Here is a 16,338-nt window from a genome sequence, read left to right on the forward strand (position 1 = left end):
CTTGTGTCTCTCTTTATCATCAAACACCACTTCCATTTCATAAATCCATGTTGACTTTGTCTAATTCCATTGAAAATTGAAAAGTGTTTTGCTATCATATCCATTATACAGTAATAGATTCTAGTGAATTTCATTGTACTGATATTAGGCCAACTAATCTGTAATTCTCTGTTTTCTTTCTCCTTTTTGTTACCTTCCAATTTGATGGAACTGTTCCATGATCAAAGAATTTTGTAGAAGACAAAACTGCATTCTGTACAATATTTCCATGGTACCTGTATTAACGCACAGGGGTCCAGGTTATCAGACCTTAGGGATTTACCAGTTTTAGGTGCCATTAATTTCACTAGCACTAATTTTATTTACTGATTAATTTCTGTAAATTTGTTTTTTGCTTTGATTTGTTGTTATTCAAGTATTTCTAAAAAGTTATTTGTGCTCTCTTTCATGAAGACAAAGTATCTGTTTAATCATCCTGACACTTGCTCCTGATTATAAATTCTTCCATTTCATATTGTAGAGATCCTAAATTTCTCTTAATAAATCCTTCATGTTTTACATAGTTGCAGGATTTTTTTTACATCAGCTTTTATGTTCCTTGCAAATTTCCTTTAATACTTTATGAATCAATCTTGCAAAGCAACCTGCTTCCAAAAGAGTGTGCTCATTTTCTTGAAAACTTTATATGATTCATCTTCTGATGTAATAATATTCTTCTTTTTTTGACCATGTTTAGATGCATTCTGCTTTTGTGTTTTTTTTACTTCAGAAATGAGTGCATAACTGTTGTTGTTCTAATATTCATTCCTTAAATGTTAACTTACTTTCTTTTAGTTTGATCTTGTCCATTAACTTTTTTCCCGGTGGCCAAATATTTTAATTCTCATTCCCATTCCCAACATGACATGCCAGTCCATGCCCTCCTCTTGTGCCAAGATGAGACACCCTCAGGGTGAAGGAGCAACAACTTATATTCCACCCGGGCATCCTCCAACCTGATAGCATGAATATAGATTTTTCCTTATGGCAACTCATCTTACCTGCCGATCGCCTATCATCTCCTCCTGGGTCCCCTCCTCCTTCCCTTTCTCCTATGGTCCACTCTCCTCTCCCATCAGATTCCTTCTTCTCCAGCCCTATCACCTTCACCTTCACCTATCACCTTCTAGCTATCCCCCTTCCCCTCCCCCACCATTTTATTCTGGCACCTTCCTCCTAAAGAAGGGTCTTGGTCTGAAATGTCGACTGTTTATTCTTTTCCGTATAAGCTGTCTGTCCTGCTGAGCTCCTGCAGCATTTTGTGTGTTTCTTTAGATTTCCAGCATCTGCAGACTTTCTCAGGTTTATCATAATCTCTTTAGGTAGATTGGGACCTTTGGGATTTTGAACCAGTGATAATGAAGGCCAAACAATATATTTTCATATTGTGCATCTTGGAGAGAAACTTCAAAGTACTGAAGTTCCCTTGTGGTAGCTATTCTTGTACTTCTGGGGGGTGGGGGGGTTATAGGAAAGTTCAATTGAATAAGATGATTAATTGTTGCCTTGTGGATAGTAAATACTGCACTACTGTGAAAAGCTTAAAATGGGTAATGTGTCTCAAATGGGATGTGGACTTAAGTTTTAAGAAGTCTGGTAATTCATAAGCAATATAGTAAAGGGAAGTAAGTTCTTATTTAAATGAGCTTATTGATTGAAATATTTCTGTTGAAATTTATTTTATATATTCAGAATTTATTTTTAGTTAAGTAAGGATATAAACTGGCTACACATTCTGAATTATTACATAAATCCATGCCAATATCATATCTGTTTTTATCTTAATTTTTTATTTGTCTCTGTTCTTAATAGGTATCAATAAACTGCTGGGAGACCTGCTTGTTCTGGGAGGTGCTATTCTCTATGGAATTTCGAATGTATGTGAAGAATTCACTGTGAAAAACCTCAGCACAGAGGAATTCCTGGGGATGGTTGGCCTGTTTGCAACCCTCTTTAGTGGTATACAATTGTAAGGAATAGTAATGTTTTTTTCTAAATTGTATACAATTTAATGGTATTGTTTAATATTCATTGTATGCAAGCACAATGTTATCAATAATTTAGTTTATTTTAAAGCAATATATTTCAATCTTTAAATATAGAGAACAGGACAATGTTAGGATACAAAAAATGGTAAGAGTAAAATTTTCACTAATATATTTTGAAGAATCCAGCAAATTGTATTGACTGTTTTAATATATTGTGCATCTAATTTCTTAACCAACTATTGATTATCTCAGAAAAATGCTGTTTGCTCAGGTAAATCGGACCTTGTAGCACTTGAGGATATGAATCAGAGCTTAAAAAGTTCTTTATGATATTAGAATCTGAATTAATTGTGTTCAGTTCACTCCATTGCAAAACAGCTCAAGACCCATACTTAAGGAATAAGAACATAAGAACATAAGTAGGAGCAGGAGTAGGCCATTTGGCCCATCAAGCCTGCTCTGCCATTCAATAAGATCATGACTGATCTGGCCATGGACTGCTTTCCACCTCCCTGTCTTTTCCCCCATAACCCTTAATTCCCATACCTTGCAAAAATCTATCTAAACTTGTCTGAAATATATTTACTGAGGTAGCCTCCACTGCTTCATTGGGCAGAGAATTCCACAGATCCACCACTCTCTGGGAAAAGCAGTTCCTTCTCATCTCAATCCTAAATCTACTCCCCTGAATTTTGAGGCTATGGCCCCTAGTTCTAGTCTCACCTACCAGTGGAAACAACTTTCTTGCCTCTGTCTTATTTTATAATTTTATATGTTTCCTCAAGATCTCCTCTCTTTCTTCTGAATTCCAGCGAGTGCAGTCCCAGATGACTCTCTTCTCATAGTCTAACCCTCTCATCTCTGGAATCAACCTGGTGAACAACCTCTGCACCACCTACAAAGCCAGTATAACCTTCCTTAAGTAAGGAGACCAGAAATGCATGCGGTATTCCAGGTGTGGCCTCACCAGCACCCTTTACAGTTGTAGCATAACCGCCCTGCTCTTAAATTCAATCCTTCTAGCAATGAAGGCCAACATTCACTTATTCAAGAAAGGGAGTAGAGATAGCCCTGAAAATTATAGACCAGAGAGTCTTACTTCAGTGGTTGGTAAGTTGATGGAAAAGATCCTGAAAGGCAGGATTTATGAACATTTGGAAAGGCATAATATGATTAGGAATAGTCAGCATGGCTTTGTCAAAGGCCATACCTTATGAGCCTGATTTAATTTTTTGAGGATGTGACTAAACACATTGATGAAGGAAGAGCAGTAGATGTAGTGTATATGGATTTCAGCAAGGCATTTGATAACGTACCCCATGCAAGGCTTTTTGAGAAGGTAAGGAGGCATGGGATGCAAGGGGACCTTGCTTTGTGGATCTAGAATTGGCTTGCTCATAGAAGGCAAAGAGTGGCTGTAGACAGGTCATATTCTGCATGGAGGTCAGTGACTAGTGGTGTGCCTCAGGGATCTGTTCTGGGACCCCTACTCTTCAAGATTTTTATAAATGACCTGGATGAGGAAGTGGAGGGATGGGTTAGTAAATTTGCTGATGACACAAAGGTTGGGGGTGTTGTGGATAATGTGGAGGGCTGTCAGAGGTTTCAACGGGACATTGATAGGATGCAAAACTGGGCTGAGAAGTGGCAGATGTAGTTCAACCCAGATAAGGGTGAGGTGGCTCATTTTGGTAGGTCAAATATGATGGCAGAACATAGTATTAATGGTAAGGCTCTTGGCTGTGTGGAGGATCAGAGGGATCTTCGGGTTCGAGTCCATAGGACACGCAAAGCTGCTGTGCAGGTTGACTCTGTGCTGTCATAAGGTGGGGCACCGGGAGGTCAACACAAGTGCAAGACACAGACGCTGAAGTACTAGGAACAGGACTTGACTAGAGAGCTGGGACAAGAACACAGACTTGGGCTAGGACATTGGCTAGGCAAGCAGGACCAGGACAAGGAACTGGGAACTAGGAGTTTGGGCTTGGACTCCCAGCCAGAGACTGGACAAGGACCCAGAACCTGGGTCTTGACTCAGGCTCAGATCCCAGAACTAGATGAGGACATGACGTGGCTACAGCACTGGACATAGCTTGGGTTCTTCGAGGCGAGGACATGACGTAGTCTTGGGAGACAGGACTAAATGAGGCTACAGGACAGAATGAGAGACTCCAGAGCAAGATGAGGGAACTTCAGTACAGGATGAGGGAACTCCAGCTCAGGACGAAGCACATGGACAGGACGAGAACATGAAGCCTTGACTTGGTACTCAGGAACAACTGAACCTTGGACTTGGGATGACAGAAACCTCAGAACCCAGAGCCTTAGTCTTGGGGAGGACAGGAACACAGAGCCTTGGTTTAGAGCACGGGAACACAGAGCCTTGGACTTGAGAGACAGGAACACAGAGCCAGGACCCCTCCTTGGGAACAGGACATAGGGCCGGGACTCATACAGAATGCTGAACACGACGAGAGGGATCCCAACTCTAGGTAGCGGCAAATAGCTAGACCTATCTAGTGAAGGCATGGACACAGAGACAGTACCAATCAACAATAGACAGTTCCTTATCTTGACACAGCAAGGCTCCAGTTTCACTCCAGTGGTAGAACTTGACAAGGTTGCAGGCAAGGCTCCAGACACAGGTTGCAGGCAAGGCTCCAGAAGAAAGGGGAAGGGAAGGAAACAGTCCAGCCTCAGGGTAACAGCAAAGACAGCCTGGCTTACCCAACAGATGCAAGGACAGGAAGGGCCAGATCCATCCGCAGGGTAACAGTAAAGACAGCCTGACTTAACCCACAGAGACAAGGACGGGATACTGACAAGACAAACCATCAACCACACTCGATCCCAGGGCCACTTGTATTCCCAGCCCCAAGACGAGCATCAGGTGCCTATGATTAAGCCCAACTGAAACAAGGGACAGCCGAAAGACCCGGAGTCTGGAGTACAAGGACTGGACCATGAACCAGAACGCAGACTTCATGGACCAGACCATGACATGTGGTTAAGAAGGCATTGGCCTTCATCCACTGTGTGATTGAGTTTCGGAGCTATATAGGACCCTGGTCAGACCCCACCTTTAGTACTGTACTCATTTCTGGTCACCTCACTATAGGAAGGACGTGGAAACTATAGAAAGGGTGCAGAGGAGACTTACAAGGATGTTGCCTGGATTGGGGAGCATGCCTTATGAGAATAGGTTGAGTGAACTTGGCCTTTTCTCCTTGGAGCGACGGAGCATCAGAGGTGACCTGACAAAGGTGTATAAGATGATGAGAGGCATTGATCGTGTGTATAGTCAGAGGCTTTTTCCGCGGGGCTGAAATGGCTAACATGAAAGGGTACAATTTTAAGGTGCTTGGAAGTAGGTACAGAGATGTCAGGGGTAAGTTTTTTATGTAGAGAATAGTGAGTGTGTGGAATGGGCTGGCTGTTGGCAGTGGTGGTGGAGGCGGATACGATAGGGTCTTTTAAGAGACTCCTGGATAGGTACATGGAGCTTCGAAAAATAGAGAGCACAAGTCAAATCAAGTCAAGTCACTTTTTATTGTCATTTCAACCATAACTACTGGTACAGCACACAGTAAGAACGAGACAACATTTTTCAGGACCATGGTGCTACATGAACAATACAAAAACTACACTGAACTATGCAAAACAACACAAAACTACACGAGACTACAGACCTACCCAGGACTGCATAAAGTGCACAAAACAGTGCAGGCATTACAATAAATAATAAACAAGACAATATGCACAGTAGAGGGCAGTAGGTTGATGTCAGTCCAGGCTCTGGGTATTGAAGAGTCTGATGGCTTGGGGGAAGAAACTGTTACATAGTCTGGTTGTGAGAGCCCGAATACCTCGGTGCCTTTTGCCAGATGGCAGGAGGGAGAAGAGTTTGTATGAGGGGTGTGTGGGGTCCCCTATAGGTAACCCTAGGTAATTTCTAAAGTAAGTACATGTCCAGCACAGCATTGTGGGCCGAAGGGTCTGTATTGTGCTGAGGGTTTTCTCATTTTCTGTGTTTCTATTCCATTTGCCTTCTTGGTAGCCTGCTGCACCTGCAACCAACCTTTTGTGATTCATGCACAAGCACTCCCAAGTCCCTCTGCACAGTAACATGCTGCAATTTTTCTCCATTTCAATAATAATCTGCTTTCATTTTTCCTTCCAAAGTGAAAGACCTTGCATTTACCATCATTGTACTCCATCTGCCAGACCCTTGCCCACTCACTTAACCTATCTATAACTCTCTGCAGACTCTCTGTATCTTCTGCACAATTTGCTTTTCTGCTCAATTTAGTATCATCAACAAACTTAGATACACTACACTCGGTCCCCTCTTCCAGATCGTTAATTATATCATGAACAGTTGTGGGCCCAGCACTGACCACTGTGGCATACCACTCACCACTGAATACCATCCAGAGTAACACCCATGTATCCCAACTCTCTGCCTTATATGAGTTAACCAATCCTCTATCCATGCTAATACATCACCCCCAACTCTATGCATCCTTATCTTATGGATAAGTCTTTTATGTGACACCTTATCAAATGTCTTCTGGAAATCCAAGTAACTAGTGTCCATCTGTTCCCCTCTATCCACTGCGCTCATTATATCCTTAAAGAACTCCAGGAGGTTTATCAAACAGGACCTGCCTTTGCTGCATCTGGCTGATGGATTCATTTCTTTCCAGATACCTCATTATTTCTCCTTTAATTATAGCTTCAATCATTTTCCCAACTACAGATGTTAGACTAACTGGACTATAGCTACCTGCCTTTGCCTACGTCCTTTTTTGAACAGTGGTGTGATATTTGCTGTCTTTCAATCTGCTAGCACCTGCCCAGAGTCCAGAGAATTTTGGTAAATCATCACGAAAGCCTCTACTATAAATTCTGCCATGTCTTTCTTTCCTGGGATGCATTCCATCAGGACCAGAGGCCTTACTCATCTTTAGGCCCACAAGTTTGCTCAGCACTACTTCTTTAGTGATAGCTATTGTATTGAGGTCCTCACCTCCCATCGCATCCATAACATCTCTGTTTGGCATGTTAAACGTGTCCTCCACCATGAAGACTGCCACAAAATAGTCATTCAAAACCTCGCCTATTTCCTCATTACCCAATATCAATTCCCCCTTCTCGTCCTCCAAGGGACCTGTGTTCACTTTAGCCACCCTTTTCGGCTTTATATAATTATAAAAACTTTTACTATCCATTTTTATATTTTGTGCTAGTTTATTTTCATAATCTAGCTTCCCTTTCTATAATGCTTGCTTAATGGTTCTTTGTTGTTCTTTAAAATTTTCCCAATCTTCCAGTTTCCCACTACTCTTGGTGACTTCTTTTATTTCCTTAGTTATCCAAGGCTGGCTCTCCCTACCCTTACTGTCCTTGCTTTTAATTGGAAAATACTTCCATTGAGTACCAGAAAAATCTTTTTGAAAGTCTTCTACTGTTCCTCAACTGTCCCACTGTATAACCTGTGTTCCCAGTCTACATTAGCCAAATCCTACCTCATCCCACTGAAGTCTCCATTGTTTAGGTATAACACACTGGTTTTCGACCAAACTATTGCACCCTCCATTTGTATGAGAAACTCAGTCATACCATGATGACTCTTTCCAAGAGGATCCCTAATTTTACCTGTCTCATTGCACAGGACCAGATCAAAGATAGCACGTTCCCTTGTAGGTTCAGTAACATGCTGTTCAAGAAAGCTATCACGGATGCATTCTATGAAGTCGTCAAGACTGCCTCAACCAACTTGATGCACCCAATCTATGTGCAAGTTAAAGTTCCCCATGATAACTGCTGTTCCATTCTTACATGCCTCCGATATTTCTCTGTTTGTTGTCTGTGCCACTGTAGTGTTAGTTTTTGGTGGCCGGGGCTTAAACTGCTTTTTATTTGTTGTAAGTTCTCCTTGATGGTGAGAATTGTTTCATGGCTTTGAAAAGGTTTACAATGTGCATAATTCTTGCTGTTTGTAAATGATATTCTTAACATTGCTTTAGATTGTAAAAGCAGGACAAATATTATTTCAATATTCCAATAAACTGTGTAAATTACAGGTTGTTACTGAAATATGAGACAGTGAGCAATGGGGAACAAAATCAATTTTCAGAATAGGAGAACCCATAAATGAAAATTTCTTGAATCCCACTCAACTACTACGTAAACATGCGGCAAAGAGGAAATCTGTTTGTCCCATTCTGCCCACACTGGCCAACTAGAGCCAAATATCACTTCCAATTTTCAGTAGGCGACCCTGTGGGCAAGTGTTCATTCAGGTAAATTTAAATACATAAACACAAGAAATTCTGCAGATGCTGGAAATCCAAACCAGACACACACAAAATGCTGGAGGAACTCAGCAAGTAAGGCAGTATCTATGGAAATGAACTAATTAGTCGATTTTTTGGGCCAAGACCTTGTGGGTTAGATTTCAACAGTAAAGAGAAATTTGCGTAGGTACAAGAACGGGACTGGTATGGAGGGCTATAATCTGGGTGCAGGTGAATGGGTTGAGGCAGAACAATAGTTCAGCATGGAGCTGATGGGCTGAAGGGCCTGTTTCTGTGCTGTAGTGTTATGTGACTGTATTTCTTTGAATGGTCTTGTATCTCTGGTGTTTCTTTTAAAGGCAAGTTTTCATGTTTTTTTCTCTGTTGTAGAGGCATTCTGGAACACAATGAAGTTGCAAACATTAATTGGAACTGGCAAATCGGTAAGCTTTCATTTATGTTAAAATCTGCCATCTGAACATTTCCACTGAACTACTCCAAAAGCATTTTTGAGTGTATACTGTGAATATGGTTCTGAGAAAAAGAATCCCTCTTCTCTGTTGATCTTTAATGAAATGCATTAAATTCCATGAATAGATTGTCCTTTTTGATGCTTTTGATTTGTTTCTCTAATAGCCTTGATTGTTCTCCTGAAACAAGTAAATCTCAGTTACTCTATAGTTTTTTGGAGCCATGGCAACCTTCAAGTACATCACATATGAGGATGTGATGCAAATTTAAATCATGAGTTTCTGGCATCACAGTCAGGCCAACGCTGTTTCTCAATTAATCTGTACCTTCTGAATAATGCAACAGCAAAAGGAGAACTCAGCCATCTACTTTTTCATCTCCGTTTCAATTGTCCACCAAGAAAATCCAGTGCCAAGATTTGTCAGCTTTTGTTGCTGAACATGAAGGAAAAAATAAGCGTTCAATGTTGCTCTCCTTCTGTAATTTCAAAGACACAACAAATGCCGGATTTGTACAACACTGTTCTGGTATCTAATTGTTGCACTACACTGCTGAAGTAATGATGTTGCTTACGCTGAGGAAGGCACAACCTTTATGTAATAATTTATTCTCATTGGAATTATGTAGTTGCAATTTGTGATTTTTTTCTTTCCAACATTCCAAGGTGGTATTACATGGAGAGAAACACACATAAATTTATATTGATGAATATAATTGAAAATACAAATGGTATCAATTCCTCCTTAGAAGTTAAAGTCTATTTAAGAAGATAGTGATCATTTTTGACAATATGATAGCCCCAAATGTACATAATGGCATTTAAGTGGAATGGTTGCTTTTCCTAAAGCCACAAGAAAATATTGATACGATTATTGGAGGCATATGTACACATTATTGTTTCTAGCAACATCAACAAGAAGAGAAAAGGCTTGAAATATTCAGCAGTTGAGTTTAATCCTAGAGGAGGTTTACTGGAAATCAGAACAGTTTTTTTTACAAGCAGGATGAATCATGCATATTTGTTTAAGTGTGAATTTGTATGAAAGGGTTGCAGGCTGAAGAAGCTGCCATACAATTCCTAAGTGGACATTGAACTCATGAACACAACCTCACTTTATATATAATTTTTGTTTTGCACTGTTTTTATTCTAACTATTTAATATACATACATATATATATATACTTCATTTACTTTTTGACTGATTGATTTAAGTAATTGATTTACTTTTTTTTCTTTCTGGGCTATCGTGTATTGCATCGAACTGCTGCTGCTGCTAAGTTAACAAATTTCACAACACATGCTGGTGATAATAAACCTGATTCGGATTCTGATTCTGCCAGTCGAAAGCACAGTACACTATCACGGATCAATTATTTTTAGGCTGATTAGAAGGCCAGTATAGAGATTCTGGAGTCTGGAATATTGGAGCAGATTATAAGACCATAAGAACATAAGATATAGGAGCAGAATTAGGCCATTTGGCCCATCTGGTCTGCTCCACCATTCAATCATGCTGATCCTTTTTATTACCCTCCTCAGCCCCAGTCCCTGGCCTTCTTCTCGTAACTTTTGATGCCATGTCCAGTCAAGAACCTATCAAGCTCTGTCTTAAGTACACCCAATGACCTGGCCTCCACAGCTGCCTGTGGTGATAAATTCCACAAATTCACCACCCTATAGCTAAAGAAATTCCTCTACATCTGTTTTAAATGGACACCCCTCTATCTTGAGGCTATGCTCCCTTTTCCTAGACCTCCCCACCATGGGAAACATCCTTTCTACATCTACTTTATCTAGGCCTTTCAATATTCGAAAGGTTTCAATGGGATCCTCCCTCATCCTTGTAAATTCCAGTGAGTACAGACACAGAGCTATCAAACATATCTCATCTGACACCCTTTCATCCCCAGAATTATCTTTGTGAACATCCTCTGAGCCCTCTCCAATGCTAGCACATCTTTTCCTAGATGAGGAGCCCAGAACTGTTCACAGTACTCAAGGTGAGGCTTCACCAGTGCCTTATAAAGCCTCAGCATTACATCCCTGCTCATGTATTCTAGACCTGTTGAAATGAATGCTAACATTGCATATGCCTTCGTCACCACTGACACAACCTGCAAGTTAACCTTTAGACTGTTCTGCACAAGGACTCCCAAGTCCCTCTGCATCTCAGATTTTTGGATTTTCTCCCTGTTTAGAAATAGTCTGCACATTTATTTCTTCTACCAAAGTGCATGATCGTGCATTTCCCAACATTGTATTTCATTTGCCACTTTCTTGCCCATTCTCCTAATCTGTCAAAGTCCTTCTGCAGCCTACCTGTTTCCTCAATACTATCTGCCATTCTATCAATCTTATCATCTGCAAACTTGGCAACAAAATCATCTATTTCATCATCTAAATCATTGATATACAGTATAGAAAGTAGCGGTCCCAACACCGACCCCTGCGGAACACCACTAGTCACTGAAAGTCAACCAGACAAGGATCCCTTTATTCCCACTCACTGCTTCTTACCAATCAGCTAATGTTCTAACCATGCCAGTAACTTTCCTGTAATACCAAGGGCTCTTAACTTGGTAAGCAGCCTCATGTGTGGCACCTTGTCAAAGGCCTTCTGAAAGTCCAAATATACAGCATCTACTGTATGCCCTTTATCTATCCTATGTGTAATCTCCTCAAAAAATTCTAACAGGTTCGTCAGGCAAGATTTTCCCTTAAGGAAACCATGCTGTCTTTGTCCTACCTTGTCCTGTGTCACCAAGTACTCCATAACCTCATCCTTAACAATTGACTCTAACATCTTCCCAACCACTGAGGTCAGGCTAAGTGGTCTATAATTTCCTTTCTGCTGCCTTCCTCCTTTCTTAAAGTGTGGAGTGACATTATGGGGATAGGATGAGGCAAAATCATGTTGGGATTCAAAAGCAATGAGACAAATTTTGAAATCAAGATGTTACTTGATCAGGAAAGCATAATGTGGATCAGCAGCACTGGGGCTACACAGGGGACTGTCTTGTCTCCCTTTCTCTTCACCATTTACACCTTGGACTTCAACTACTGCACAGAGTCTTGTCATCTTCAGAAGTTTTCTGATGACTCTGCCATAGTTGGATGCATCAGCAAGGGAGATGAGGTTGAGTACAGGGCTACGGTAGGAAACTCTGTCACATGGTGTGAGCAGAATTATCTGCAGCTTAATGTAAAAAAGACTAAGGAGCTGGTGGTAGACCTGAGGAGAGCTAAGGCACCAGTGACCCCTGTTTCCATCCAGGGGGTCAGTGTGGACATGGTGGAGGATTTTAAATACCTGGGGATACGAATTGACAATAAACTGGACTGGTCTAAGAACACTGAGGCTGTCTACAAGAAGGGTCAGAGCCGTCTGTATTTCCTGAGGAGACTGAGGTCCTTTAACATCTGTCGGACAATGCTGAGGATGTTCTACGAGTCTGTGGGGGCCAGTGCTATCATGTTCACTGTTGTGTGCTGGGGAGGCAGGCTGAGGGTAGCAGACACCAACAGAATCAACAAACTCATTCGTAAGGCCAGTGATGTTGTGGGGATGAAACTGGACTCTCTGACGGTGGTGTCTGAAAAGAGGATGCTGTCCAAGTTGCATGCCATCTTGGACAATGTCTCCCATCCACTACATAATGTAGTGGTGGGCACAGGAGTACATTCAGCCAGAGGCTCATTCCACCGAGATGCAACACAGAGCGTCATAGGAAGTCATTCCTGCCTGTGGCCATCAAACTTTACAACTCCTCCCTTGGAGGGTCAGACACCCTGAGCCAATAGGCTGGTCCTGGACTTATTTCCTGGCATAATTTACATATTACTATTTAATTATTTATGGTGCAACTGTAACGAAAACCAATTTCCCCCAGGATCAATAAAATATGACTATGACTATGACTATGACTATGACTATGAAACCCAATCTTTCTCTGAATGTAAAAATAGAGCAGTTGATTTTAATACTCCTTCCACTGTTGCAACAAGGTGATGTTATTTGGAAAACCAGGACATGACAATTCAGAAAGACCTATTTGCGTTTGAATTAACTCTTTGTCAGTAGCACAGAAGATGTTATATAGACAATAATAATAGTCAAAAATTAAAGTTGAATTTTTGGTTTGATTTGTTGAAGGTGATCGTTATTATGATTGTATATTCACAGTAAGATCATTGGTAAGGTATACTGCCCTGGAGTGAAGTTTAATAAGCAACCAATTTCATTTCAAATCAAGCTAGCAAGTCTGATACAAACTGATCAATATGTAGACTCCTGCCACCCTGATAGCAAGAGAACCAATTGACAGTTACTTCAAAATGATGGAGAATGACTTCAATAGTATTGTAACTAATTGAACAACTTTAAGCACCTGCAGTAGAATACTGAGATTATGTTCATGTGCATCATTCTGAGTCTCTTTTTTTCACAGTGTTGTTATTCATTTCATTTGCTGCCTGCATGTTTGGCTGGTACAGCTTCCTACCCATTGTAATGAAGCTCAGTAATGCCACCTCAGTCAACCTTGCCATTCTGACTTCAGACCTCTACAGCCTCTTTTTTGGGATCTTCTTATTCCACTACAAGGTGAGCAACCTTATAAGAGTCATTAAATAATACTTGAGATAGTCTACAATGAATTTTATTTTGCTCATTCCGCTCGTATTTTACGGACCATTTTCCATCCCTTGGTCTGGTCTTTTCTGGACATCTGCTCATTTTATTTCAGGCTGTAGGCAGTGTTCCAATGTCTCGACTGATCCCAGTTGGCCAGTAAGAATCAATGACAACTTCCTTTTCGTCATTGAAGAGAAATGTCTGCCATCCATTAAGCAACTTTGCATCATTTGAATAAATTTAGGATCTCACAGAGAGTGGCAATTAAGCCCATACCTCCAGTATATGGGACTGTGTTTTGGGGCTTAATTTATATCAGAAAGTCATCGTTAGCTTTTCAGCTTAGGGTGTGAATGTTAACTCACCTATTTTAAAACTGCCTAACCGACATAGATCATAGAACATTCAATTCCTAAAATAGGAGTTAGAATTGGTCTATTATTACCACATGTTCCAAGAAAGCATGTCTTGCAGACTGTTCATACAGATTGAATCATTATACAATGTTTTAAGGTAGAACAAGGTAAAGCAATAACATAATACAGAATAAAGTGTAATATCTACAGAGAAAGTGTAGTGCAGGTGGGGACCTGTGAGGTTATTGTGTCAATGCCAGCCAAAAAGGAATACTGAAACCCTCTTCTCAGCTCATTAAGGTAAAAAGGTGCTTCTCCACCAATTTTTCAGAGTTTCAGATTCCTACTTACTTGTCCCAAAGAAAACAAACTGACCTTTCCAACTTTGTCTCATAACCAGTATTCTTCACCCCTGACATCCTCATACATTTCTGCATCTTCACATCTTTCCCTCACTTTGGAGACCGGAATGAAGTGCAAAACAATGATCTATTATTTATTGCTGGAGACATAAGAGTCTGCAGATGTTGGAATCTGGAGCAAAAAAAAACACCATACAAACTGGTGTGGGAATACTTTTACGCTTGAGTTGCTGACACATGATTGGCTGATTAGATATTTACATTTACGGAGACAGTTTTTTTAAAAAAACTTCTTCGAGTGCAAGAAGGACAAGACTGCACAGGCGCGTGACGTCAACAGGACCGCGCGGAGAGTTTAAAAAGGAGACCACCTTATACAGCGGGCAGCAGAGTGAGTGGGAGCAGGGTGTAGGGCTTTGGATTCAACGGGCTTCGGCGGTAAACGGGAAGAGGCGAGAGCGAAGCACCAACTCTTTTTTTCTCCCCCCCCCCGCTTCACGAATTGGCCTGGACAGACAGGAACAGCAGGGCTCTCACAGCTAACGGTACGAGCTAACAGTTTAAAACGTTCGTCTGTTTAGCGAGGTAAGTAGGTGAGTAGACTTATTTTTCCTGTTTCATTCCTGTAGAATTAGATAGCATGCATGCAGGGTTGGTGCTTTGTTCAGGGTGTCAGATGTGGGAATCCTGGGAGACCTCCAGCCTCCCTGATGGCCACATCTGCGCCAGGTGCACCGAGTTGCAGCTCCTCAGAGACCGTGTTAGGGATCTGGAGCTGCAGCTTGATGACCTACTGCTTATCAGGAAAAGTGAAGAGGTGATAGACAGGAGCTACAGGGAGATAGTCATCCCTAGGCTATAGGGGTTAGAAAACTGGGTCACTGTCAAGAGAGGGAAGGGAAATGCCCGGATAGTGGAGAGCACACCTGTGGCTGTCCCCCTCAGCAACAAATATTTTGTTCTAGATGCTGTTGAGGAGGATGACCTGACAGGGGACGCCCACGGTGACCAGGTCTCTGGCACTGAGCCTGGCGCTGTTGTGCAGGAGAGAAGGAGGAAGAAGAGGAATGCGGTAGTCGTAGGGGATTCCATAGTCAGGGGAACGGACAGGAGATTCTGTGAGTCTGATAGAGATACCCGCATGGTGTGTTGCCTCCCAGGTGCCAGGGCATGGGATATCTCGGATCGGGTCCTGAATATTCTGAAGGGGGAGGGTGAGCAGCCAGTTGTCTTGGTACATGTTGGTACCAATGACATAGATAGGACAAAGGAGGAGGTCCTGAAGAGAGATTTTCAGGAGTTAGGAAGGACCTCCAGGGTAGTAATCTCGGGATTGCTACCTGTGCCACGTGCTAGCGAGGGCAAGAGTAGTCGGATCAGGCAGATGCATGCGTGGCTGAGAGACTGGTGCAGGGGGCAGGGCTTCAGATTCTTGGATCACTGGGATCTCTTCTGGGGGAAGTATGACCTGTTCAAAAAGGACAGGTTACACCTGAACCCAAAGGGGACCAATATCCTGGCGGGAAAGTTTAATAGAACTGTTAGGGAGGGTTTAAACTAATTTAGCAGGGGGATGGGAACTGGAATGATAGAGCGGAGGAAGGGGAAACCAGAAATAAATCTAAGATAGTGAGCAGTAAAGATGTCAGGAAAGACAGGCAGGTGATGGGGCAAATTTGTAGCCATTGGGATGAGTTGCAGTGCAACAAAGTTGCAGTGAAATCAGAGCGAAAAGTACCAAATACAGATCTTAAGGTGTTATACTTAAATGCACGCAGCATAAGGTATAAGGTGGATGATCTTGTCATACAGCTACAGATTGGCAGGTATGATATTGTGGCCATCACTGAGACGTGGCTAAAGGATGCATGTCTCTAGGAGCTGAATGTCCAAGGATACATGGTGTATCGGAAGGATAGGAAGGTAGGCAGAGGGGGAGGCGTGGCTTTATTGGTAAGAAATGATATTAAATCATTAGAAAGAGGTGATATAGGATTGGAAGGTGCAGAATCTTTATGGGTTGAGCTAAGAAATCGCAGGGGTAAAAGGACCCTGATGGCAGTTATATACAGGCCTCCAAACAGCTGCAGGGATGTGAACTACAAATTACAACTGGAAATAGAAAAGGCTTGTCAGAAGGGCAGTGTTATGATAATTGTGGGGAATTTTAACATGTGAGTGGATTGAAA

At 41.7% G+C, this 16,338-nt stretch overlaps 1 protein-coding gene across 3 annotated transcripts in view; it reads left to right on the forward strand.

Moving 5' to 3' along the window:
• LOC140200736 (solute carrier family 35 member F2-like) overlaps positions 1-16,338 on the forward strand; it is a 118,467-nt gene that overhangs the window by 82,786 nt on the left and 19,343 nt on the right. For all 3 annotated transcript variants that reach the window (XM_072264321.1, XM_072264322.1, XM_072264323.1), the window contains exons 6-8: positions 1,852-2,008; positions 8,717-8,769; positions 13,247-13,401. In XM_072264321.1, the coding sequence (XP_072120422.1) occupies positions 1,852-2,008; positions 8,717-8,769; positions 13,247-13,401 (365 nt within the window). The remainder of the gene's footprint in view (positions 1-1,851; positions 2,009-8,716; positions 8,770-13,246; positions 13,402-16,338) is intronic.

This window comes from Mobula birostris, chromosome 7 (assembly GCF_030028105.1).
Source record: "Mobula birostris isolate sMobBir1 chromosome 7, sMobBir1.hap1, whole genome shotgun sequence".
In the NCBI taxonomy this organism is placed as follows: domain Eukaryota; kingdom Metazoa; phylum Chordata; class Chondrichthyes; order Myliobatiformes; family Myliobatidae; genus Mobula; species Mobula birostris.